At 44.7% G+C, this 27,886-nt stretch overlaps 1 protein-coding gene and 1 pseudogene across 1 annotated transcript in view; both read right to left on the reverse strand.

Moving 5' to 3' along the window:
* Window positions 1-15,560, reverse strand: part of MPP1 (MAGUK p55 scaffold protein 1) — a 32,086-nt gene extending 16,526 nt beyond the window's left edge. The window contains exons 1-4 of the mRNA NM_001171384.1: window positions 15,459-15,560; window positions 3,565-3,708; window positions 2,292-2,370; window positions 1,208-1,293 (exon numbers count right to left, since the gene is read on the reverse strand). Of these exons, the coding sequence (NP_001164855.1) occupies window positions 1,208-1,293; window positions 2,292-2,370; window positions 3,565-3,708; window positions 15,459-15,560 (411 nt within the window). The remainder of the gene's footprint in view (window positions 1-1,207; window positions 1,294-2,291; window positions 2,371-3,564; window positions 3,709-15,458) is intronic.
* A 9,602-nt stretch (window positions 15,561-25,162) lies between these two features.
* On the reverse strand, window positions 25,163-25,979 carry LOC108175728 (RAC-beta serine/threonine-protein kinase pseudogene; annotated as a pseudogene).
* Between the last annotated feature and the right edge of the window lie 1,907 nt (window positions 25,980-27,886).

A 27,886-nucleotide genomic window follows, 5' to 3' on the forward strand; every position in this document is an offset into this window, starting at 1 on the left:
AGAAAAAAAGACCAACGTCTAATTTGATTCCTGGTGCAATGTTCTTTACGGGTCATTTACCCTGATTTATAATTTTACTAAATGAAAGCAGATAATTGTCATTTCTTGTAAAGAACAGAATCAGCCCTTAAGGCATGCGGATCCGGCTGAAAAGCCCATGAGAGTATTTCAGGCATGGAAAGCCAAGACACTCTGGAAAAAAAAAAAAAAAAACTAAATGAAAGATCTCCGCAAGTGAGATCCCAGTGGAAAGAACGGGTCATCAAAGAAGGAGGTACCTTTCTCTGAAAGGAGGAGAGAACTTCCACTTTGACCATGGCCTTGTCTAAATATGATCAGAGTCGGTGAACTCAAAAGGTCCCCATAGCCTTGGCAGCTCATGACAAGAGCCTAGGGTGATTACTGATGCCATAAACAAGAGTGTCAGTTTGTTAAGTGAACAACAGGAGTCACTGTGCACTTACTCCTCAGGTAGGATCTCTGTCCTTAATGTGCTGTACATTGAGATTTAATGCTATAACTAGTACTCAAACAGTATTTTTCACTTTATGTTTCTGTGTGGGAGCAAACTGTTGAAATCTTTACTTAATGTATGCTAAACTGATCTTCTGTATACAAAGAGAATCGAAAATGAATCTTGATGTGAATGGAAGGGGAGAGGGAGTGGGAAAGGGGAGGGTTGCGGGTGGGAGGGACGTTATGGGGGGGAAGCCATTGTAATCCATAAGCCGTACTTTGGAAATTTATATTCATTAAATAAAAGTTTAAAAAAAAAAGAACAGAGATTAGCAGTTATAAGAATCCCCTCAGTAAGTTACAAATATTTTGACAGAAAAGTGAGGTATGCTGGCGCCGTGGCTCACTAGGCTAATCCTCCGCCCTGCAGCGCCGGCACACCGGGTTCTAGTCCCGGTCGGGGTGCCGGGTTCTGTCCCAGTTGCCCCTCTTCCAGACCAGCTCTCTGCTGTGGCCCGGGAGGGCAGTGGAGGATGGCCCAAGCGCTTGGGTCCTGCACCCCATGGGAGACCAGGAGAAGCACCTGGCTCCTGCCTTCGGATCAGCGCAGTACGCCGGCCGCAGCGTGCTGGCCGCGGCGGCCATTGCAGGGTGAACCAACGGCAAAGGAAGACCTTTCTCTCTGTCTCTCTCTCTCACTGTCCACTCTGCCTGTCAAAAAAAAAAAATGAGGTATGTAGAAAATACCTACCATTGCCTTCTGCAGCTGATCTACTGAGTGATTAGTCACATTTGTGCCATTGATTTCCAGGATCTCATCCCCCACATGAAGGGAACCTGCCACAAAATGAAAATTAATCCACAAAAGAGAAGTTCAAACAGGAGCTGTCAATATAACAAATAGAGAGAAACCATGTTACATGGTAGGCTGTGTAAAATCCTCAGGATTGAAAACATTCAACCATGGGGGTCAGTGTTATGGTGCAGCAGGTTAAGCCACTCCCTACAATGCTTGCATCCCAGACAGGAGCACTGATTCAAGTTACAGCTGCTCCGTTTCCCATGCAGCTCCCTGCTAATGCACCTGGGAAAGCAGTGGAGGAGAGCTCAAGTCCTTAGGCCCCTGCCATCGATGTGGGAGTTTCAGTTCAGTATTTCTTTATTGTTTAGCTAAAACTCCAAAATACTATCAAAAGGTCATCAATATTATATCCTATGTAAAGAGTGGTTACCAACATACATGTCCCTTTGGATTAAAAAAATAAAAACCATAACATAAAGGGGTAGGAGTTAATGGGTGTAGAAAAAGTACTCTTCTTGAGTAGCCATTACCCCAGTACTAGGAAAAGTCCCAGGTATGGCTCAAAGTATGGAATGAATCAGGTAGCCAAATGCAGACTATCGGTCAGCTGCTAAAAACATGCTGCATTTTCACATATTATTCTGTTCTTTCATTACTCTCCAAAATAGGTTTACCAAATGACATATTTGAAAAGTGATGGCCATTTAACATTAAGGACATACAATAGTCAAGCAAGACAGAGGTGGTCTTGCTTCTTCGCTGCTCTATATTCAAAGTCTAATAGCTCAAATATTAACTGGAAAAATATACTAATACAAATATGATAAGAAGGAGAGATTATGGCACTGAGAAATTCACACTAAGATCTTATCATGTAATTATTCTATACACCCAGTTATTAAGCTACAAAAAGAAAGCTTGTCATACTCCCAAAAATGCTACCAGTTTGGAGAATTCTAAGTTTAGTGTCCCATACCACTGCATTAGGAGTAAATGATTAACCTCTGAATAACACATAATCCCCACAGAGTACCTTGTCTATGAATCATGCCACCATGAAGAATTCTGGCTACAGTACAGGACTGCTTTTCATTCAGCTTCAGAGTGATTCCCTGAAAGGTAATGACATAGTAAGCTTTATTTATCTATTTTTAAAGATTTATTTGATTAATCTGAAAGGCAAAGTTATAGGGGGTGGGTGTGGGGAGCAACTGGGAGCAACTCGGACTAGACTGAGTTACTGGAATTAAGACTTATTCTATGCATCTGCTCTCCCACAATATGGCGCTGGGAGAGGAGAAAACAGCTTCTACGCAGCTGCCTCTTGCCAACTTGAGTGATGACCTCCAGGAGCTGATCCTGCTCCTGATTGGAGGAGAGCAGCGTACTCGGCGTGTGGGCAGCAGAGTTAGGATTGGCGGAGGAGGACTATAAAGGAGGAGAGAGACGGCATGCACCAGGAACATCTAAGGGGAACACCTGTGCAGCCCCCGAGAGAGCCGGCCGGCGGTGTGCCGCTCCCCCACGGAAGTGGGGAAGGTGGCAGGGGGAACCGCCCTTCCACGGAGGTGGAAGGGACGGTAGCCAACCCGGGAAGAACCAGCAGCAAACCCGGGGAGGGCCGAGCAGACGAAAGAACAACGCAGGGTCCTGTGTCGTTCCTCCACGAAGACGAGGAGCGACATAATGGTGCCGTGACTCGGATATGAAGCCTAGGCAAGGTTTAGTGTCGTTCCTCCATGAAGAGGGGGAGCGACAGGTGGGGGTGGGGGAAAGAAAGAGAGAGAGAGAGAGATCTTTCATCCAATGGTTCACTCCTCAAATGCTTGCAACAGCAGAGGATGGGCCAGGCCAAAGCCTGGAGCCTGGAACTCCATCTGGATCTCCTACATGGGGAGTGTTTGTCAAGGGGCCCAAGCACCAGAGCCACCATCTGCTGCTTTCCTAGGTGTGTTAGCAGGGAGCTGGATCAGAAGCAGAGCAGCTAGGAGTTGAACCAGCACTTAAATGGGATGCTGGCATTGCAAGCAGTGGCTTAATCCACTGCTCCACAAACACCAGCCCCAGTAAGTTTTATTTTAAGCTCTGAGGTTGCCTTTAAAACAACTTACAGCAATTTCTCAAGAAAAAGATTTTCCCTTTATACCCAGGAGAGTCCTCAACCAGAAGAGTCATGAAGCATGCTTTGAGGAGGAACTTGAGGTGGGTACCAAGAGACACAATGCTAGAGGTGGCTGATTCCTAAACTCCCTAGTAATCCATGGGATGGAGAGTAGGTGGTGAGTGACAATATGACAAGCAGTTACCATGGGCTCCTCTGTGACCTTCTCGAACTGTATAAGTCGCACTTTCCGCACCTCCTGTCCCTTAGCCTGGTCAGGGCTACCTGGGGCAGCAGACCCATTGGTGTACATGTCTTCAGTCACAGCATTCAACTGATGTGACACAGCCTGCCAAATCAAAACAGCACAGCAATGTATGAAATAAGCAACAAAGGCCTATGGTCAGCCCGTAATCTACAGTTTTCAAATCCAAAAGGCTCTGAAAATTCAGCTTTTTTCATCAATGTGGCATCAGATCTCATTTCAATGGATGTGAAGCCATTTGCAAGCTTTTCTAGGTCAGTGCAGAAATAGTACATCAAACAACATGTCTGATGTACAGGGTGCTCCTTGGGATGCTGCTGGGGGCATTGCATACTATGTAATGAAGTGTTTAAAACTGTGAATCCTAAGGCATCTCAAGCCCTTAATGAGGTGGGCAAACATTTACTAAACATGATTTCAGAGAAAAAAAATCATCAAAGAACTGACTTCATCAAAACCAAAAACCTTCTCACTGAAAGGTTCATGAGAAACTGGAAAAATACAGCACAGCCTGCAAGGAAAAACTTTCACTACTTACCTTTGACAGAAAACTTATATCTAGAACATATAAAGAACTTAATAACAAGATGACACACAATGAAAAGAAGACTCTCCCAGGTAAGATAGCAAAGCCAATAAGCACATGCAAAGGTGCTCGATGCCACTGTACTCATGGAAATACGAATGAAAACCACTACATGCCCAATAGAGTAGCTAAAATGAAAAACACACATGACCTCAGCTGGTGGCACTCTCACCCACTGCAGGTGGGACTGGTCAATGGGGCAGCCACTGTAGAAAGCAGTGTGGCAACTTATGTGTTTCCTTTTTAAAATTTTTGTATTTATTTGAAAGGCAGAGTGACAGAGTGAAAAGGTGAGACAGACAGACACACACACAAAGAGAGAGAGAGAGAGGGAGAGAGAGAGAGAGAGACAAAGATCTTCCATCCACAGGTCCACTCCCCAAATACCCGCAACAGCCATGGTCAGGCCTAAGCAAAAGCCAGGAGCCCAGAACTCCACCCAAGTCTCCCACATGGGTGATAGGGAAATACTTGAGCCACCATTCGCTGCCTCCCAGGTGCATTAGCAGGAAGATGGATCAGAAGTGGAAGCATAACTTGAACCCATAATGCAATAGGGGATGTGGACATCCCAGTGGCAGCTTAACCCCCTGGGCCAACCACATCTGTGCCTTGCAGCTTCTTAATGTTACTTACTCAAAGGTCCAGGAGAAATAAACACATGCCTATAAAATGACTTGTACATGAATGTTTATAGTTGTTTTATGTTCAAAATAGCCACAACATGGAAGCAACCCAAATGTTAATCCATTGTAGTCCATCCACAAAATAGAATAGTACTCAGCAGTAAAAAGGATCAAACAACCAATATGTGCAACAATATGGATGGATCCCAGAAACATGCTCCTGAAAGAAGCCTTATGAAAAAATACATATTGTATGATAGAGTTTATATGAAGTTTTGGAACAAGAAAAACTATCGTTAAAACTGTGGTTGCCAGGCCGGCGCCGTGGTTCACTTGGCTAATCCTCCACCTGCGGCACCGGCATCCCAGGGTTCTAGTCCCAGTTGGGGCACCAGTTCTGTCCCGGTTGCTCCTCTCCCAGTCCAGCTCTCAGCGGAGGATGGCCCAAGTTCTTGGGCCCTGCACCCCATGGGAGACCAGGAGGAAGCACGTGGCTCCTGGCTTCGGATCAGCGCAGCGCCAGCCGTGGCGGCCATTAGGGGAGTGAACCAATGGAAGGAAGAACTTTCTCTGTCTCTCTCTCACTGTTCATAACTCTTTCTCTGTCTCTCTCTCACTGTCTAACTCTGCCTGTCAAAAAAAAAAAAAAAAAAAAAAAAAAAAAAAAAAAAGCTGTGGTTGCCTCTGACAGAACAGGGAAAGGATTGACTGGGAAAGTATGAGAACTCTCTAGAATGCTGGTAATGTCCTAAATCATGACATGGAATTGGTTATACACGTGCATGCACTTGTTTAAATCCATCCAATGGCCGGCGCCACGGCTCACTAGGCTAATCCTCCACCTAGCGGCGCCGGCACACCGGGTTCTAGTCCCGATCAGAGCACCGGATTCTGTCCCGGTTGCCCCTCTTCCAGGCCAGCTCTCTGCTGTGGCCAGGGAGTGCAGTGGAGGATGGCCCAGGTGCTTGGGCCCTGCACCCCACGGGAGACCAGGATAAGCACCTGGCTCCTGGCTTCTGCCATCGGATCAGCGCGGTGCGCCGGCCGCAGCGCACCGGCCACGGCGGCCATTGGAGGGTGAACCAACGGCAAAAGAAGACCTTTCTCTCTCTCTCTCTCTCACTGTCCACTCTGCCTGTCAAAAAAAAAAAGTATAAATCCATCCAATGATACAGTTAAGATTTGTGCATGTCCTTATATGTAAATTTTATTTCAAAATTTAAAAAAGAGCCAAAGGCAAATATTGAACTCTATCATTTTACTTTGAAATGTCAAAAAGAGTGGGTAGATGGATGCTTTGGGGATAGATGTATGATAAAGCAAGCATAGCAACATCTTTTTTTAAACAAAGATTTATTTATTTATTTGAAAGGTAGAGTTACAGAGAGCTGGAGACAGAGAAAGAAAAAGAGAAGTCTTCCATGCTCTGGTTCACTCCCCAAATGGGCACAACAGCAGGAGCTGGGCTGATCTGAAACCAGGAGGATGGAGCTTCTTTGGGTCTTCCAAGGGGATGCAGGGGCCCAAGGACTTGGGCCACCTTCTGCTGCTTTCCTAGGTCAATTAGCAGGGAGCTGGATTGGAAGTGGAGCAGCCAGGACTCGAACTAGCACCCACATGGTATGCCGGCACTGCAGACAGTGGTTTTACCTACTATACCACAGTGCCAGCCCCAAGCAACATCTTAATTATAGAATCTAGGAAGCATGGCTATATGAGTGTTACTATAAAATGTTTTCATCTTTTCCATAAGTTTGAAAATTTGCAAACAAAATATTGGGGGAAGATGGCATTAAGAGAGTAAAAAGGCAAACCATACAGTAGTATACCTACACTGAGTGTAAACTGGGGAGATCACATTGAGGGCCTCTTCCAAAGGCGGTCACATCATGCATACCCATAACTCATTCATTCCACTCCCATGTGCACCAAAAATTATGGACAGCAATGCATTGTAGCACTATTCTTAAAAAGTTATAAAATGTAAATTTTCAGGTATCTTTTACCCTTAAATGCTTCTGTTGTGTTTTCTGAGAACAAAAGCATTCTCAAAACTTAATATTCAACATGGATATAATATTATCACCTGTACTCCATTCATATTTACATTTTATCAGCTGTCCTAATAATGCCCTTTGTAGCTATACATTTACCCCCAGACCCAGATCCAGTCCAGATCATACAGTTTTCATATGTCTATAGTCTCACTTAATTTGGAAAAATTCCTCAACCTTTCTTTGTTGTTCATGACCTGGCTTTCTAAAAAAAAAAAAAAAAAAAAAAACCACACACACTTTAAAAATGTATTTGAGAGCTGGGGCAGTGGGGAGAGAGAGAGAGAGAGAGAGAGAGAGAAACACCCATTGGCTGGCTCACTCCCCAAATGTCTGCCACAGCTAAGGCTAAAACCAGGAGCCAGGAACTCCATCCAGGTCTCTTCATGTAAGTGGCAGGAACCTAAGCACTTGAGCCCCCACTTGCCGCCTCCCAGAATCTGCATGAGTTGGAACTAGGCATCAAACCCAGGATGTATGCATCAACTGGCTTCTTAACCATTAGGCTAAATGTCTATCCCGACCTCGACATTTTGCAAAATTTATGTGTTTAAGAAATATGAGGAGGAGGGAGGGAAAGAGGGAGAGGAAGAGGGAGAGACAGAGGGAGATGGAGTTGGGGTGGTGGTGGGGAGAGTGGGAGAGATTGATTCCATCCACTCACTGGTTCACTCCTCAAATGCTTGCCCACTACAACCAGAGCTAGGGCAGGGACTGAAGTCAGGAGCCAGGAATTCCATCCTAGTCTCCCACATGGGTGACAGGGACCCAAGTACTTGAGCCATCACTTGCTGCCTCCCAGGGTGCCCATTAGCAGGCAGGTAGAATCAGGAGCTAGGGCTGGTATCTACCCAGGTATTCCATGGGATGTAGATGTCTTAAGGTAAGCCAAATGCTCATCACTGGACCTTGATATTTTTGAAGAGGACAGACCTATTTTTTGGTGGATGTATCTCAAATTTGGGTTTGATGTTTTCTCATGAGTAGACTGAGGTTACACATTTTGGGCTGGACTCCCACAGAAGCAGTAGTATGCCCTTCTAAGAGCAACATTATTTTTAAAAGCCCAAACCTGGAAACATCACAAAAGTCCATGAATGGTAGGCTGGGTAAACTGGCAAAGCCATCCAAAGAATACGGCACACCAGTGGAAATGCAATCTCACAGATAATCACTCTCCTCTCCTGAAATGTGCCTTCTCAGCCTCCTGTGCTAGTTCTTCATCTTATTGATTTATTAGCACTAAAGCAGCTTGGAGTAAGAGCTCTGACAGTGGAGAAGGCCAAGTGGAAATCTGAAAAATTTCCCCATCTATCTCAGAGAAAATACTCAATCAAAAACAATCTGGCCAGTGGGAGGAGGAGGAACAGTCTGGGCTTGCTTTATGGAAAGGTCTGGTTTCTGGGTACAAGCTGAAAATGAATGGCAGTGGTACTCTAGCCATATCCAGGAATGATCCTCCAAATAACATTTTGATTTTAATATACTGCATTTTTTCTAAGGAGTCAATGGAAACTCTGATATGATGGTGAGGTTTGAAGTAGTGTGAGTTATTGGGTAACATCATATAAGGGAAGTACTGAGAAAGAGAAACTGCTTTGTCTAGCAACTAGAAGTTTAAAAGTCACATGATAACCAGTCAGATGGCATTACTGTCACAGATAGCATTGTACGTGGAAAACTGACGTGGTACACCTGGGAGCAATGAGAGGAAAGGTAACAGCATAAAACTGATATTTTTATAAATGCATAATCTATTAGGTTGATTCTGGGGAAGGGAACTGGGTACCTACAGAGTGGGTTGAGAAGGAAATTGTTTCCACTATATATCCGCTCGTAACTTGAAAATTATGTACTATGTGCTTGCATTACTTTAATCACAAATTTTAGTAACACAAAAAGCACAGGGTGCAAATACAGTGCAAACGTTTTAAAAGAAACATATACACTGTCTGAGCTTGTGTCCTGGCTCTTTTATTAACTGCTGAACAATGCTGCAAATAAAAGTCTGTTTTTCTTAAAAGTTCTCCAACCACAGTGCTTTCTCTACTGTTAAAATAGAATTTTCCTAAGTGATTGAGATTCTGGTTCAAGCCTAAGTTCTTGAGCAGATCTCCCTGTGCCATCCCCTCCACCACTGTGCCCAGCTCCTTTCCCCGACAAACTTGGTTTAAATGACAGTAAAGAAGGGAAGGAAACAGAAACCCATAAAAAAGAAAACATTGTTAAAAGTCATTAGGTATAAAAGCTATCAATAGCTTGATTAGGTGCCCAGAGGAGGAATCTGTTGCGGGAACAACTGTGCCACACTGCAGCACAGCACAGGGTCAGGGCTCAGAATCCCTGAAAGCAATGAGGGTTGGGTTTCAAACATACATGAAACAGCTGCCACTCTGGCCATCAGCTCCACTTTCAAGTCAGGAAGGAGGAAGAAGGGCCAGGCCAGCTGCATTCATCCCAGTACTTCCCCGGGGGACAGCTATTCTTGTCTCATTGGCCAGAGTTGTGGAACTTAGCCATCCCAAGCTAAAAAAAAAAAAAAAATGGGCTGGAAAGAAAAGAATTTAGTTGGGCATCTTGCCATCCCAAATGAGATCTGATTTTTATTTTCTAGAATCCATATGACACATCATGAAACAATTATAGTTAAGGGACAGACTGTACATGACAGTACCATGACAATATGAAGGTACATACAATATTATACAATTTAAGAAGTAAAAAGAGGAGAGAAGAAATGAAGCGAAAGGGCCACTAATCACATTCACTTACAAGCTGATGGTCCACAAATTAATTTTATTTTGACCATGTGTTTTTGTTTTATTTAGTAAAACTCAAGAGACTCCAACTTTTTAAAAATCTCAAATCAGGCACCTGCTCTCCAGGTGGTCCTGGCAGAAATGTTCCCTGCTGTCACTGCTGTGCCACCTGGTCACTGAGCACATGAGTGTTATTTTTCTTACACTTGACTATTTTCACTCACCTGAACCACACAGGTTACATTAAAACTACCTCTAGACAACTTAACCTTTGACAAATCATATACATATGAAAATCATGAATAGCTGAAAAAGAAGAAAGTGGAAGAATCAATGCAACTGAACAGGTAACCCAGAAGCACATCCATAAACAGATACTGACCTAAACCTTAAACCTTCTGAAATGGACTATGGACTTCAATGTAAAGTATAAAACTTTAAAGAAAAAAATAGAAGAAAATTATTGGGATCTAGGGCTACACAGAGTTATTAAAGCTTGCACCAAAAGCAGGACCCATAAAAGGAAAAATTAACAAATTAGACCTCGTCAAAATTAAAAACTTCTGGTCTATGAAAGCCCATGTGAAGATGATAAAAATGCAAGCCATAAACAGGGAGAAAGTATGTGCAAAGCACATACTCAACAAAAAACTATTAAACTATTATCTGGAATATATAAAGAATGCTCAGGGGCTGGCATTATAGTGTAGTGGGTAAGCTGCCACCTACGACATCAGCATTGTGGTCATTTGGGGAGTGGACCAGCAAATGGACGACCTCTCTCTCTCTCTCTGCCTTTGAAATAAATAAATTTTTTTAAAAAAAGAATGCTCAATATTACACAGTGAAAACAATCTAATTTGAAAATGAACAAAAGATGTGAAAAAAAATTTCACCAAAGGGGATACATGAGGATAGCACACAAGGATATGAAAAAATGTTCAACATCATTAACCATCATGGACAAACGCAAATTAAAACCATGGCGATCTATCACTACACGCCTGTGTTTCTGGCCTTGGTACACCCTTGCATAATGTTCTAGAGAACATAAGAGCAGAAAGTCTTAGTACACAGAATACAACATGACCTTTGAAAGGAGGGGAAAATCTACACGCAACATCATCAGGTGTTCATTGTGTACCTAAAAGAGGAAGATAAACTGGCACCCTTGCCTCATATTTTTCTTACTCAGCTTGATTACAATGATTACTTTTAACATGTCAGCCTTTAAATTAAGGACTCAGCAAAGTTTACTAGAGGTAGAGCACATTCTAGTCAGAAAAGTTCAAGAGTTGCTATCCCAAAGGTTGGTCTTGCAAATGTGCTTATCCAGCCAGACACCCTGCTTTGCAATGACTAAGAGTCACTACCACACTCACCAGAAGTTGCAAATGATGACTAAGAAAAACGGAAACCTCCAGTGTGCTAACTAAAGAACAAACTCCCAAGTCAAGGCTTCTGAAAGCAAAGCAGGATTTTCTCTACCATGAACTTGTCCATGAGCCACCCTGTCTTCCTGAGACTCTTCAAAAGGGAGGGCCAGCTTCCATGCAACCCCATCTTATAGGAACTCCTTCCATCGGCCTCCACATCTCCTCACTGCAGGTATCACAGGAGCTAGGCTATGCAAAGTGACATGAATAATGTTGAACAAATAATGAAGGTCAAGGGTAGATTCCATTTCACAAAGCCTACTTCACAACCTCCACAATGTCTCCATGAAACTGCAGCGCCATCTCCAGTAGACACAAGAGGTCCCAGGGCTATGGAAATCCTGCCCTCCACCCCCGCAACCAAAGTAAAGGCAGGATGGAAGTGGCTGTGTTTTAAGATGACATCTTAAATTCAGGAGGAACAGTGGTAAACACTTGTCTGCAACTCCATGTCTGGCCTTTGCTCTGCAGCCTCTGCCCTTGAAAGCAATGCCTGCTGCTCTGAAACCCCCTTCGGAGGAAACATCTGCAGCAGGGTTCAAAGGACAGAGGCAGTTACTCAAAGGAAGTTGGAATTTAAAAACAAACTTGGCAGGGGGTGGACAGTGGTGGGGCTGAACACTACAGGGGCAATTACAGTTGGCTTTAGGAGCAAGGGAGAGAATCAGGAAAAAGAGACTGTTTTAGTCCATGGTTGGCCTCTTTGCCCATGACAGCCACAAGACCTAGAAAGCCAAGTACAAGAAGGAGACAGCAGACCCTGGGGGCTGCCAGCCTGCCACAGCTGGAAAACCCACTCTCTGCCTGGGCAATATCCTGGTCTACATTGGGAAAACACACACACACACACACACACACACACACACACGAGAAACTGTGAGAAAGCCAAGAATGCCTCAAGGTTTTTGAAAGAGATTAGCACTGTTTAACCACATGATAAGAACTGGGGAGAGAGCAAGGCCTAAGAACCCATCCAAAGGTCAAGCTTCCAACAACTTATCTGCCCAATGCACTCGGCTTCTCCTTCCACTGTAGAAAAACAGGAAAGCCAAGTTCCATAGAGAAGACACACAGGACTGCAAATCCAGACACCTGGTGTTGAGTCCTCACACTGCCCGCCATTAAACCCTGCTGAAATTATTGGTAAATAATGCCACTCATTAAATTCACATCCTCATTTTGTGATCAATATTTGCAAGCACAAAGTGGTTCAGAGACTTGTCCAAGCTTACAGGACAATCAGTGTTAGGCTCCAGGAGTTAAACTATGGACTTCAGAGTTTATCATTGTTGCAAGGAAAGACTGCATAGGCAACCTTGTGTCAGGGCTACAAACTGCACGTTGGTTAGACAGAATTTTTTGAAGACAATGATGTGTACTATGGGAGAAAATAAAACAGAAAAGACCTCACAGGGAAAGCGACCTTTGAGTAAAAACTTATTAGGTGTTTTGCTCAAATATTTCTTTATATGAAGGAAAAAAGAAAAAGTGAAAAATCAGAAAATTCCATGTTACGAAAGCTATCTTCTGGTTCCCTAATTCAGGGTTTTATTTCCTCTTCTCCACATCTAGCATCACTGATACCCCACCCCCATCCCCAGCCAATTTTGAAATATGATTTTTTTTATTCTTGTCATTTTGTACTCCACACCCAGTGTCCTTCTTTTTAAGTAACACTGAAAGGTTAAAGCAAGTCATTGTTTCCAGGGAAAAAAATCTCTGCATCAATAAAATGTCAATTCTTTTCATCTTCCCTCCTTGGCAATCTCTGAAGACATTCTTGATCCCTACAACTAGGGTGGGGACAGACGCAAGATGGTACTTTTCACAATGAAGAATGATCAGACCCAAAATGATGACAGCACCAAGGTTGAGCAATGCTGATCCTGACTTGAAATTCTCCTTCAAAGGCTAGCAGATGACTTAGAAAAGAACAGAGCTCTATCCTACTTAGCCACAATCAAACCAGATTCTTATCTGCAAGGTATACTAGTCTTTCTAGTTTTAAAAGAAAAACGTTCCTGCTGGTGAAGGATAGGGAAGCACTGGACCGGCATCACTTACTGGGAAAGTTGGGGAGAAGCTGAAATAATTTAAAAATTGCACTTCATCTTCTAGTATCCCTTCTGTGAAAAGAAAAGCCTTACATGGAAAGTGTCTCTTGTCATGAAACAATCAAATGCAAGTGTGCAGAAAATTCTTTTTCTGGAAAAATCATAATTAGGGGCAGATTATGAATATTCCAGCCTCTGGCAAGACATCACAGGATGTATGGTATTCAGCAAAACCGTTGGTGTCTGCCTGGACTGTTATTTGTCCATTATATCCTGGATACTGCCAAATGTAGGATCCAGCAGTCATACCTCAATTGCACCACCCCATGCTGCTGTCTTAATTTGTGCATCTGCATGTTTCCTTATTTACTTCATAGATCTGCAATCAATACTGCATCAGAATGTGGCATAGCGCAGCATCTGATGTCTTAAGAACCAATGCATAGAGAAGAGAAACCTAAGGCACAGAGTCTTCCAGCAGCTTGCCCAAGGCCACACAGCAAGTGAGATGCAGAGCCTAGTGTTGTGGCAAAGAGTGGTAAAGCTCCCAATGGGAAGATGAACCTCATTTGCAAATTCTCCCTCTGATGTGTACCTTGGCAGATCTATACACTATTTTATTTGAAAGGTTAGCAAGTTTTCTTATTCCACCTTCCAGCTTCTTTAAATCCTTAAATAATATTGAAACAAATTATCTAAGTGTATTTGATATTCTATGATAAACTCATAGCCCAAGGAAAACTGCTGTTTCCTCAGAGAGTGTATATACAGAACCACTCCAATAGTGAAAGGGCATCTTTTCAAAAAGGCACACATTCTTTCAAGCATAAGGAAGCAGACACAAAATACTACATAGTTTATGATTCTATTTATACACAATCCAAAACAAGGCAAGTGTGCAGTGTTAGATCAGTGGTTGCCAGGCTCCAGGTAAGGGGAGACTTATTGCAAAGGGCCACAAGGGAAATTTCTAGAATGATGCAAATGTTTGTTATATGTCATGATTGTGATAATAGTTATATGATTGTATATATGTGTCAAATCTCATCAAACTACACAAAAATAATTAGTGAATTCTATTATATAAGTATATTTCAATAAAAGTGTCCAAATAAATTCAGTAAACAGATTTTTTGAAAGTTCAGTCAAGTGAACATCGATTCTCATCTCTATAGCAATAGCATTTTCCATGGCTGCTCATTTCCACACTGAGGCCCACGGTGTTGTAATCATGATTTGAAATGACAGACAGAGGTGTCTTAGTGATCTTCAGTTTACTTTTCTGTGAAATTGGAAAGTTACTCTAATTCTCTAATGTCCACCTCTTTGTTTATTAATTAATTCAGCAAGTATTTCTAAGGGCCCACTTAAAGATATTTAAACACTTGAGTGTGAAATACCCCTGACCTGCAAGAGGACAGAGAAACTGTGTCTTTAAAAGCAAATGGCTAGTATCATGGTCTTGGCCAGTGAGCTTATATGTACTAACGAATGAATGCAGCATCTAGCGTCTTTGTGTGTGTATCTCTCTTGACACACTCTCCAGGCCACAGGGAGAAGATGCTGCTTGGTTGGAGAGGCAGCATCGATGTTCAGATGAGTGAGGGAGAGAAGGAGGGAGCAGTCCTGTGGCTGTGCCCCTGCCTAAGAGATCCCCAAATGCACAGCAGATAATACCAGGAAAATGCTCACAGTACTGAAGACTTGCTACAAAACAGCAGATAGCCACAACCTCCCCTCAGGGCATCTTTGAAGACAAAGGGTAATAGGTATTTACTGACCATCACTGGAATCCTGAGGGCAGGATAACCTTCCAAGTCCTTGGATTCCTTCTTCCACCCCTCAATCCACACAGGCTACCCTATTTGCAGCAGAGCACAAGGGGGCTGTCCTAACTGCAGAGGGACAGTGAGTGAGCGATTTCAAGCCAGAAGTTGACCCAAACACAGGCAGTTCAACAACCAGCAAGCAGACATTCTCATGAGTGTGCTCTTAAAGTGTTTCTGTTATTGTGACTTCCATCCATGAGGAAGTTTCCCTTGACCTTAACGAGCATTCTGTCCAGGCTGCGGCCTCCAGATTGCCATCTAGCAGGACTGTTCGGATCCACCGCACTCCGAGCCCAGCATGAACCCCGCCGCGCATTCGCTGGGCCCCCACCCCGCAAGCTGCCGCGGCCTCCATCCTGGGACCAACACCCTCAAGGACAGGCTCCCCAGGGATTGATTCTCCCGGGGACAGAGGAAGTCCTCAGGCTGATGGTCGGGCCCGGAGCTGAGTCCCGGCCCCGCACCCAGAGGACCCACCGGGCCCGCTCACCTCTGGCCGGCTGCGCTTCTGCAGCAAGTGCTCTAGGTAGAGGTCGGAGAGTGCCGTCCGCATGCTGCCCCCACCCTCGCCCTCGCTCGCTTTGAGCGTCATCTTCCAGGGGTCGGGACACAAGGCTGCTGGTCCAGGCAGCGCTGGGAGTGCGAGGGCCCAGGCCTGTGCGGCGGCGGAGTCTGCGGAGGCGGCGGGGACTTGGCGCTGCTGGGCCTGTCACCACCCCGCAGGCGGCGCGCCGGGCGGCCGGGGGCGGAGCTCCACCCACGCCCCGCCCACTGCCGCCCCTCGCCCCCGCCCCTGAGCCCGCCCACTCCTAGGTCCACCTGACGCGGCGAGCTCACCGCAGCGACCCTTTAGAAACCAAAAAAGGCCCTGCGCTAAGGGCCCAAGCAGGTGTGCGACTGAACCCGGAAGGATTAAAAACCTGGAGGTCGTCCCCAGCCTCTGGCTGGTTCACCGCGCAGCCCACGCCCTAACAGGCCTGAGCAGAATTCATGGGGGTAGCAGGGAGGCAGCTTCTACCTGATGACGCCTAGAGCCGTTTGTACACTCAGGAAAACACAGAAAATCAGAATTAGCCAGCTTTAGTGGAACTTAAAGAATGTAAGAGGTGGTGAACTCTAGTCTGTACCCATAAATGGATGCAGGCACAGCGCCCAGAAACACACCTGTGCATGCACAGAACTGTATGGTACATGATGTACTTAGCATGTTAGGTAAGTGAGGAAGGGCTTTAACTGAAGCTGGAAAATATTTATATTTGAAAAGATGACATTGGAACCCAACTTCATGTGATATACAAAAGAATAATATATTCCAGGTGCATTAAATACTTACACGTAAAAACACACATTTAAAGCTCTTAATGCTAACCATTCACAATAAAATACAATAGTGATGTTTAACTTTATTAACATTAAGAACTTATTTACAAAGATTTATTTATTTCAAAGATAGAGTTACACAGAGATAAGGGGACACAGAGACACAGACAGAGAGAGAGAGAGATCTATCTTCCATCCACTGCTTCACTTTCCAAATGGCCACAACAGCCAGGAGTGGGCCAGGCAAAAGCCAGGATCCAGGAACTCTATCTGGGTCTCCTATGTGAATGGCAAGAGCACAAGCACTTGGGCTTTCTTCCATTGCTTTCCCAGGTATATTAGCAAGAAACTGGATCAGAAGTAGAACAGCCAGGACTTGAACCCACAGACTCATACAGGATGTTGGAGTTGCAGGATATGGCTTAACCCACTGTACCACAACACCAGCCCCAACATCAAGAACTTTTATTCATCAAAAAATACATAAAGTACAAAAAAGACCAGATGTGCATAAGGGGAATATATTTTCAAGAAACACAAGTGACAAAAAATTCCTATCTTGAAAATATAAAAGACTACAGATTAATAAGAAAAACAAACAATCTGGTAGAGAAATGAGGAAAAGACATGATATTTCATAGACAAACAGAATTCACAAATAGAGAAACACATATGGGCCAATAAACATATGAAGACATGTTCAACTTCTCAGTGTTAGTGGTCAAAGAAATGCAAATCAAGACTGCAATGAGATGCCACTGTACTCCCATTCAATTCTCAAAAAGTCTGACAATATGAAGTGTTGGAGAGAATGTGAAAGCATACAATTTCTTCAGTGTTGCTGGTGGGAGTCCAATGTTGTTGGCAGTAATGCTATTTAGGAAACCGATGTTCCAGTATCTCTTACAATTAGTCTGTAACTGACCAGATTTTCCTTTATACACCTCTGAAATATTTAGGATTAGAATTGCCTTGTTTGTCCAAATACAGGAACCTCAGTACACATGGCCTCATTCAATTTTATACCCCTCCATATTTTCTCAGCCTTCATCTAATTCCCAGACCCTCAGGCACATAAACGATCAAAATCCCTGACTGCCTCTGCAATTGCTACATCTCTTAATAAATCTGACTCCTTCGGCCTTTTCCAAAGTGAAGGTCAGTTTCTTTAACGACCTCTATTATGCTCACTACTCCCAGAGAATCTGCATTCAAGCTCAGTCTGACTGCATCCATGGAGGCTGTCATGACTCTTAGCCCTTCTGGAACCAGCAAAACAACTCAGGGGTGTGAGAAAGTTATGGCCCAGGAGGATGAACTTTGAGCAGTGAGAGAAATGAGACAAAAACCTGCTAGCAAGTGATGGGGAAAGGCTTATTAATGGGTACTGTTACAGCTAGAGAGGAGTAAGAATTTCTATGATTCTATTGCACAGTGGATGTGACTAATTTATTTTAAAAGCTAGAATATAGGATTTTGATTGTTTTCACCATAAAGAGACGTTAAGTGTTAGAGGAAATATATTTGTTTACCTAATTGGACATCACATAACGTATGTGTGTATCAAAGCATCATATAATACCCCATAGATATGTACCATCTTTGTGTGTGTGTTTTTTTTTTTAAATAGTAGCAGATCAATTCCCTACCTTGGGAATCCAATGTGCTATGGTTGTATACCACCTATCTGGAGGTATCCAGGGGGACTGAGAAACAAGCTGTATTTTCTTCAGTAGCAGTGACAAGCTTAGGAGCACGCAAATTTGTATTTTCTTTCCATCCTTCCCTGCCTCATTTTCCTTTCCCTATTACTCTTGCACTCATGGAATTGCATCCTACAGTAAGGTTTTCGCATACATGTCTCAAATCACACTCTATCTTCCAGTGAACCCAGGCTTAGAAAACAGTTGTCAGAAATGAGGTATTGGTCTTAGGAAATGGACACTTAGGATAGACTTTGGAGTTGGATTGACTTTATTGAATTAATGATCCTACTTCCTGTAATCAGGGCAAATGAAGCAGTTCCACCAGGAACACAATAAAGTTTCCACCAAACTGCAAGCTGTGGAGCTTAGACCCATCAAAGATGAAGATGAGTCACCCCAGCAGGCAAGCCACCTAGTCCATTGAAGGGCTGACTGAGGAGGAGGGATGTGTAAAATGGGTGGAAGAAGATACCCATCCATTAGAATTCCCAGAGAAGCTGCAGCAGTTGAAACTGTAGCTAGGGTTACCAACTCTTTTTAAGTGTTTTTAGGACATAACTGCCTTTTGAAGGATTGGACTTGGAACACCTTCTGAAAAAGCTAGTGGTTTCTTCACCCTCTGCGTGAAGACATCTATATGATACCCCGTCATAGAATACTAGCATATAAACTTTGTCGCATGCTCTATTTTCCAAGGGATACAGGCCAAGACCCTATGATACCAAAACAGATTGATGTTAGGAAGCATGGAAAATTACTCATATAAACAAACATACGCATTTCCTTATTCACTGAAATAGCAGCCAACCTCTTTGTACTTAAGAACTTATCATGAATGGAATTATAGAACATAAGGCAAACTGGGGAAATTAGTGGTAGAAATTAGGTGTGGTAGAAAAAGAGTTATTATATTTCATATATTAAAAACTTTAAAATAAGGAAAACACTTAACAGGAGAGGGATAAAACAAGAAACAAAAATGGGGAATAGAAAGGAATGAAAATAAAATAAAGTTATGGAGAGATAGTCAACCACACTGGCAGCATAGAATACAATTTATGTGATACAAAAATGTCGATTTCTAGCACCATTGCAGACCAGATAGAAATTAATAATGATATTAGCAAGGTTGCTGGCTACCATCATATAGAAATCAACTGCATTTCTATATACCAGCAACAGACAGAACTTGTAATTTTAGAAGGTACAATTTTATCATAACATCTAAAACTATCAAATACCTAGGAATAAACTGAACGATACATTTGTACTGTATGGAGAGAATTATAACGTTCTATTGGAATTGATTAAAGAAGAGCTAAGAAATGAAGAGATAAATGTTTGTAGTTTGGAAGACTCAATTTCTTTGGGCTATTACTTCTCCTGAAATTTTCCTATAAGAGTCAATGCAATGCCAGCAGGAATTTCAACATATATGTTTTGTGAAGCCTGAAAAAAAAATATGGAGTTGTGAATAGCAAGAATATATAAAATGCTCTAGAAAATCAAGGAGTGGGGGGAAGCTGCTGTCCAGATAGCAAGACCTGTAATGAAGCAGTGGTTGCTGAGAGAGTAAGGTTTAGACACAGAAACAGAGCAATGACAGAGGTGGCACTGCAAGTCAGTAGGGAGAGGATAGACTTTCTCTATGTGATATGTGGGGTATACTGGTTATTCACATCATAACAGAGACTAGACTTGCCAGAGCAGAAGGCAAATACTTATCCAAACTACTGTAGTCCAAAGAACTGAAAAAAGAGCAAAATCTTGTTTTAGTTTTTATTGAGGCAAAGCTTACAGTGGAAAAGTACTGGAAAGGCTAGCCACCTGACTCAGAGGATGGATGCTCACAAGACTTGTCTTCTTTCAACATTCCCATGCTGCCCAATGGTCAGCCAGCTGCAGTCCCAGGTAGTCATTGTTCAGAATTTAGTTTTGCTCCTTGGAATTTATTGCTTCTTGGAATTTATTGCATCTATTTGTTTTTCTCAGTTTCTAGAACTGCCTTTAGGTACAGAAATTCTGTTCAAAGTTCGTGAATGGCAAATTATACATTTTTGCAATATGACAAAAATGAAATCAGACTCTGCCTCATACAAAAAAATCAGTTCCAAGTAGCTGAGGAACTTAAGTGTGAAAGACAAAACTATAAAATTTTGGAAGGCAATATAGGACTTTGGGCAAGGTATTTTTCATCTAAATATATTAAAATACAGAATATATAAACAATTTCTACTGATCAATAAGAAATAAGCAAAACTACTAATTAAAAATGGGTGAAATTCATTAACAAAAATTTCATAGAAAACAAATGATCTATAAACATGAAAAGGTCTTCAATCTCATGAGTTATTAGACAAACACAAATTTGGAAGAATTTGGAATTTGCAAAAAAGAAGTTTCTCATTCACCAGATTGACAAAAACTTGAAAGGCAGATGATATTTCATGTTATTAAAAATGTGGGATAACAGAACATTAATATACTGCTGTTAGACAAAGCAATTGGTGCAATGGCTTTGGGAAACTGGCATTGTAGCATGGAATGGATATCCTTTGACATAGCTAGTCAATCCTATGAGAAACTTGCATATGTGCTCCATGAAACACATTGCAAGAATATTTATGAATCTTTATTTAGAGTTAAAAACACTCAAAAATAATGCATATGTCCTACATGATATGACATTATACAGCAGGAGTGAAAATGGGCGAATTATAAGCATCCAAATGGATGAATTTCTAGATACAACATGAGTAAAAGAAGAAAATCATAGAAGATGGCTCACGTTTTATAAAGTTTTAAAAGAGGCAAGACTGGGGGCCCACATTGTGTCTGCCTATGATGCCACTATCCTTTACAGGAGCCAGTTTGTGTCCTAGCTGCTCCAGTTCTGATGCAGTTCACTGCTAATGGCCTGGGAAAAGCAGTAGAAGATTGCCCAAGTGTTTCAGTCCCTGAACCCACGTGGGTGACCTGGATGAAGCTCCTGGCTCCTGGCTTCAGCCTAGCCCAGCCCTGGCCATTGAGGCCATCTGGGGAGTGAGCCAGTGGATGGAAGACCTCTCTCTTTACAAACTTTTTTCTCTCTCTCTCTGTAAATCTGCATTTCAAAATAAATCTTTAAAAAAAAAAACAGGTAAGGCTATGGTGTTAGAAGGCAGGATAGGAATTACTTTGGGCTGGTGATGCAGGAGGAGGGGAGAGGAAGACAAATTTGTTCACTCCATGGTTATTCTTTGAGTTGTATTATTAAGATATGTACCCTCTTCTGTATGTATACTATATTTCAAAAGATTTTACAAACTCTAAGGCATCAAGGAAAGGGACATTTCAACAAACTAAAGAAAAACAGGCAACATTAAATAATGTACTGCCAATCATATGTAACTTTTTTTATTTTGGCTGGCAGACATGCAGGCTGAGCCTGTTTGAAATGAGTGTTGTTATTGCTTGCATGGTAGAAATAAGAGTAGGGAAGGCCAGTGGAGACTGGGTAGAATTGTCTGATAAGCAACACACATACAAAGGAAAAGAAGTCCCCTACCCAAGTAATGCCCTCCCCCATTGCCTTTCTGTGAAGTGGGTTGTACAAGGACTGGGTGGGGGGACCCAAACTAAATAAATTGAATTTTAAACACCCAGAAATGCTGTGAGTAGGGGATGTGGGGCTCACTTGGTGGGTCAGCACCTTTCCCCCAGGATGTGAAATGCTCAGGCCAGGGAGGAGCCTGAGCACTGAACATGCTCTTGTGCATACTTGAGGGGTGCCCTCACACACACACACACACACACACACACACACACACATATCTGCATCTAGTGGTTCAGGACGCTGCTATCACACAGTCCTAGGCACACACATATGATCACAGCACTCAGTTGGACTTGTGCTTACGATGATCATCTTAAGCCTGCAGAACATGGGGCCTTGGGGACCGGGAGAAAGGAGGTAGGTGGTGCAGGAGACCCCCAGTTCCACAGGGCCCAATACCGCCCTTACCCCCTGATGTCACAGCTTCCAGAAGCCCTGCTCTCCTTGGACATCATTGCTTTTCTGCCCCCACAGAAACTCGGGTAGGCCCGACGGTCATCCTCCTCAGGACTTGTATTAATTAAACCCTGAAGGGCTTCTCCTCTTCCCAACAGCCTGGGACTGGAAAGGAAGAGTGGCATCTCCCAAATGCTCATGTGAGCAGAGGTGAGGCCAGAGACAATACCACTTGTACAAATTGCTGAGGTGTTTGGGAGAGGATAAAAGAGAAACTGAAAACGGATGAGGCAGTGAGGGCTGGGAATGTGGGGAGCAATCCGGACTAGACTAAGTTGCTCGAATTAGGACTTGTTCTATGCATCTGCTCTCCCACAATATGGCGCTGGGAGAGAAGTAAACAGCTTCCGCACAGCTGCCTCCAGTTCAACCAATTAACTGTAGGACTTGCTCCTGATTGGAGAGCAGCGTACTCAGCCGAGTTGGGATTGGCGGAGGAGGACTATAAAGGAGGAGAGAAACGGCATGCACCGGGAACATCTAAGGGGAACATCTGAAGGAACACCTGTGCAGCCCCCCAGAGAGCCGGCCGGCGGTGTGCCGCTCCCCTGCGGAAGTGGGGAATGCGGCCAGGGGGAACTGCCCTTCCACGGAGGTGGAAGGGATAGTAGCCAACCCGGGAAGAACCAGCAGCAAACCCGGGGAGGGCCGAGCAGACGAAAGAACAGCGCAGGGTCCTGTGTCGTTCCTCCACGAAGACGGGGAGCGACATAATGGTGCCGTGACTCGGATAGGAAACCTAGGAGGGAAGAAATGACTCGGATAGGAAACCTAGGACGGATAGCAAACTTAGGAGGGAAGAAACGGGAAGAAACGGGAAGAATTGGGAAAATATCGGAGAGAGAGACTAGCAAACAGCCTAGGGAAAAGCCGGACGAAAAAGGGTGCCGGAAGAAGCTATTGAAAGCCTAGGCATAGACTCGGATACGGACTACGGGGGGAAGCTGGGAGAAATCTCTAAGGTCGAAAGCGAAAGTGAAAGCTAGAGCAAACAGACTCGGACGCGGACTGTGGGGAGAGGCCAGGAGAAATGAGGGAGGAATATCGTTGGAGGAAAGCTTGGGGAAACATACCGGGTAGAGAAAAATGTTAGGGAAATTGAAGCCGCGGGGGGCAGGCCGAGGCGGAGACGAAAGCCACTTTGGGGTTCTCAGGTTAGCCCGGGAATAGGGGGCGAAAAGTTGAAACCAGAAGCTGAGACGTAAGCCAGATTGGGATCCGTCTGATTAGCCCGGGGAGCAAAGGACGGGAAGCCAGATCGTGGGGCGGAGACGTACGCTGGGTTGAATTCGCCAGGCTAGCCCGGGGAACTTAGATTGAATCCTAGTGGCGGAGACGCAAGCTACGCTGTGTTACTCGCGGAAGCCGCCGCGTGCAGAGAGAGCACGGGGCGTGAATAGATAGGGAACGCTGGCGTAGGCCGTGGTTCAGACGCAAAAGGGTTAAGCGTGGAGACCGCGGACCGCGCAAAGCCGGGAAGCCGCGCAGATGAGGCGCGGGCTGAAGCGGCTCAGAGCCGGCGAGGCGCGGAGAAGCAGCCTCGGGGCGGAGCCCGCTGGCGGGGCGAGGCGCCGGGAAGCTGCGCGGAGCCGTGAAGCTGCCGGCAGGGCGAGGCGCCGGGAAGCCGCGGGGATAAGAGAAAACAGAAGTTTAGAAATGGAATGAGAGCGGGAAGCTGCGGGGATAAGAGAAACAGAAGTTTTAGAAGTAAGATGAGAGAAATAGGAATGCTGGAAGATAGAAGTAAAATGGGAGAAATAGGAATGCCCGGAGATAGAGAAATAGAGAGAAATAAGGCCTCCCCTCAACATGCCAATTAGAAGGCTTGGATTCGGTCTGCCCGATTAGTGAGGCGATGAGCACCTGGGCGGCTAGCCGCAGGTCACTGAAGACAGGCACGAATTAACATCAGTAAGGCCTCCCCACAAAAAGGCAATGAGAAGGCTTGGATTCGGTTTGCCTGATAGGTTTTGTAAACACCTGCAGGCAGTTCTAGCAGAGCAGAGCATGCGCTGCAGGGCACCGAACACAGGCACGCATCAGCGCCTAAAAACCTCCTCACAATGGCGAAGAGAGGACCCGGATTCGGTTTTCCTGATTGATAGGACTTGTAAGAGCCTGTGGCAACTCTAGCAAGTACAGCAGAGTGTGTGCTGCGGGACACCGAAGACAGGCGCGTATCAACGCCAAAAAATAAAAAGAAAGGGGGATCTGTGGGGAGCAATCCGGACTAGACTAAGTTGCTCGAATTAGGACTTGTTCTATGCATCTGCTCTCCCACAATATGGCGCTGGGAGAGAAGTAAACAGCTTCCGCACAGCTGCCTCCAGTTCAACCAATTAACTGTAGGACTTGCTCCTGATTGGAGAGCAGCGTACTCAGCCGAGTTGGGATTGGCGGAGGAGGACTATAAAGGAGGAGAGAAACGGCATGCACCGGGAACATCTAAGGGGAACATCTGAAGGAACACCTGTGCAGCCCCCCAGAGAGCCGGCCGGCGGTGTGCCGCTCCCCTGCGGAAGTGGGGAATGCGGCCAGGGGGAACTGCCCTTCCACGGAGGTGGAAGGGATAGTAGCCAACCCGGGAAGAACCAGCAGCAAACCCGGGGAGGGCCGAGCAGACGAAAGAACAGCGCAGGGTCCTGTGTCGTTCCTCCACGAAGACGGGGAGCGACATGGGAACACAAACCAAAAAGTCAAAAACATAAAGATTCCTTTTTAAAAAGCTGCCTGAGTAGAACTACAGGAAATGTGTTCGCGAATCCAGATCCAGCAACTCTAGGTGTCATACCAGTCGAGAGGTATGATTATTATGGAGTGGGCAGTGAACTCATGATTAGAGTGTCGACCTCAGATGTGACCTGAGGTTTAAAGAGCAGCATTTGTAGCATGGAATGGATATCCTTTGACATATGCAAGTTTCTCATAGGATTGACTAGCTATGTCAAAGGATATCCATTCCATGCTACAAATGTGCTTCATGACCTCTTTGACATCATTGGGCCCTCCACCGAGCCTCTTGAGCAGCCTGGAGAGCTGGAACTTGGCCTCCAGCCTGAGCATTCATGGGAAATGGATATACTCCATGAGGATCAGCTTGAAGAAGCAGTCGTGGTCCTGGTTGCTGGAGGTGGCAGTAGCAGAACAGTGAAGGGTGACATCCAGTTAAGGAGGTGACTTCTGGGCACTCCAGTGGCGCAATCGGTAGCGCACGGTACTTATAGGAGGTGAGTTTTGCTTCTAAGCCTGGCAGTAGTCGTTGTCCTCCAGCACCTCAGGCAGCAGGTACTCAGGCGTTCCACAGAAGGCCTTCATGGTGACACTGTCGCTGATGCCCTCTGTGCACAGGCCGAAGTCAGTCATTTTTGTACAGCATGAGTTTTTCCAGCTTGATGTCGTGGTATACCACTTCCCGTGAGTGCAAGCACTCGAGAGCCAAGACAATCTGTGCACTGGAAAACCGAGCCTGCGCCTCTGTGAAGACACACCGTGAGGAACAGGTGCCTGGTGTTCTGGAGGACCCGGCTCTCAGTGACTGTGGCAGCGACTTCATCCTTAGCGATGATGACCTCTGTCCTCAGGATCTTCATGGTGAAGCAGTGGCTGGTGGCCTTCTCCCGCACCAGGATGACTTTGCTGAAGGTGCCCTAGCCCAGCAGTTTGAAATAGTCAAAGTCGTTCATGGTCACCTTGGCGTGAGCCTGACAGACCACCATTTTCTTTTCCTCAGGGGCAGTGGAGTAGTTGGGTGAGGTCTTTTACAGGGCCTCATGGCTTGAGGCTGTTGGTGACCATCTGGATAACCCACATCACTCCTCCCTCTCACCTGGGGAATCCACGTGGAAGGTCTTCTCAGTGACCATGGTCCATTGCAGGCAGCAGAAGACAAAGGTTTTGGCTGTGGCCTCTCAGTCTTCATCAGCTACGAGGTAATGTGGGTAAGGTCTGCTTGGGTCTTGGGCATCTCCTTAGACCCAATGAAGGAGCCATTGCTTTACAGTAGGAAGTACCAAGGCCTCCAAGTCTTGATGTATTCACTGTGCTTCTTGATGTATTCACCTCATTCATGATAACACCATGACACATGCAGGAGGTGTCATGGACAGAGCCCAATCTCTTCTGTTCCCAAGCAGTGGCAAAGGCAACAGTAGCCATGCTTTCTCCAAGCCAGGCCCAATGGCTTGTGCAGCGCTGATTCATCTCACAACCCCAGCCCCTACTCCAAAACATTATTTTAGAAACTAAAGAAAAGGGATCCGGCGCTGTGGTGTAGCGGGTAAAGCTGCTGCCTGCAGTGCCACCATCCCATATGGGCGCCGGTTCGAGATCTGGCTGCTCCACTTGCAATCCAGCTCTCTTTTATGGCCTAGGAAAGCAGTGGAAGATGGCCCAAGTCCTTGAGCCTCTGCACCTGAGTGGGAGACCCAGAAGAAGCTCCTGGCTCCTGGATTCGGATCGGATCAGCTCCGGCCATTGTGGCCAATTGGGGAGTGAACCATGGGTTGGAAGACCTTTCTCTCTCTCTCTCTCTCTCTCTCTCTCTTTGCCTCTCCTTCTCTCTCTGTGTAACTCTGACCTTCAAGTAAAATAAATAAATCTTTAAAAAAAAAAACTAAAGAGACAGATGTTTGGCTCAGTGATTATGGTGCCATGTGGGACACCTGTGTCCCACTTTCAAATGCTTCCCTTCAAGTCCCAGATCCACTCATGATTCCAGATCCCTGCTAATGCACCTTGGGAAGGCAGCGAAGGATGGCTCAAGTACTTGGGTCCCTGCCACCCATGTGGGAGATCTGGATAGAGACCCCGGTCCATGATTTTGGCCTATCTCAGTCCTGGGTGTTGCAGGCATTTGACGAGTGAACTACCAGATAGGCGCTCCCTATCTGTTTCTCTGCCTCTCAAATTAAGGAATTAATTTTTTTAAGCTGAGGAAATAGCACAGTGTTAAGAGCAGAGGAAGAAGAGCTATGATTCTGGAGTGCAAAATGGTATAAGTATTATATGAAACATCAAAAACCTTAAAATGGAGGCCAGAGTCATGACACACCAGGTAGTCTCTGCTTGCAATGGGCATCTGTTCGTGTCCCAGCTGTTCCACTTCCGATCTAGCTCATGGCCTGGGAAAGCAGTGAAACATGGGCCAAGTGTTTCTGTCCCTGCTATCGACGTGGGAAATCAGAGCCTCTCCTGGCTCTTGGCTTCGACCTGGCCCAACCCTGGCCATTGTGGCAATCTGGAGAGTAAATCAGAGAATACAATCAATTTCTTTATCTCTCTCTCTCTCCCACCCTGATCATCTGTGTCTGTCCCTCTGTCTTCCAAATAGATAATTCTTAAAAAAAAAAAAACCTTATTATGATCTTAGATTTTAATCCAACCATTCCACATTCAGCAGTTTATATTAAGTAATAACTTGCACAAGAGTGTTAAAGACTATAAACCTTTGTGTTAAGATAGTCACTAGTTGCAGTTTGAATAGCAGGGTTCCATCAAAATGCAGTTAACTCTCAAGCACAAATGCTCGCAGAAAATGCACATTTTTTTACGTCTTTTGTTTTATTATTACTTACTGACTTGTCTCCAAAGATCCCATCTGCTGGTCAGTAGAAAAGAATGTAAGTAAATATCATTCTCATTGCTAAACAGTCAGTGCAAGTAGCCTTGGTTAAGAACAAGTCTGCTCCTGACTTGTATTATGCCATGAGAGGAAATAGGCCCCCTCATCTCAGTTGGAAATTATGAGATAGCATCTACTGGTGTCCATGGGGATATCTACTGTTCCCCTGTCTTATCCTCTGGTGATCACTGATGCAGCCTGTCATCCTTTTGGTTTTCTTA

This window comes from Oryctolagus cuniculus, chromosome X (assembly GCF_051225735.1).
Source record: "Oryctolagus cuniculus isolate XC-2025 breed Fujian yellow rabbit chromosome X, ASM5122573v1, whole genome shotgun sequence".
Classification (NCBI taxonomy): Eukaryota; Metazoa; Chordata; class Mammalia; order Lagomorpha; family Leporidae; genus Oryctolagus; species Oryctolagus cuniculus.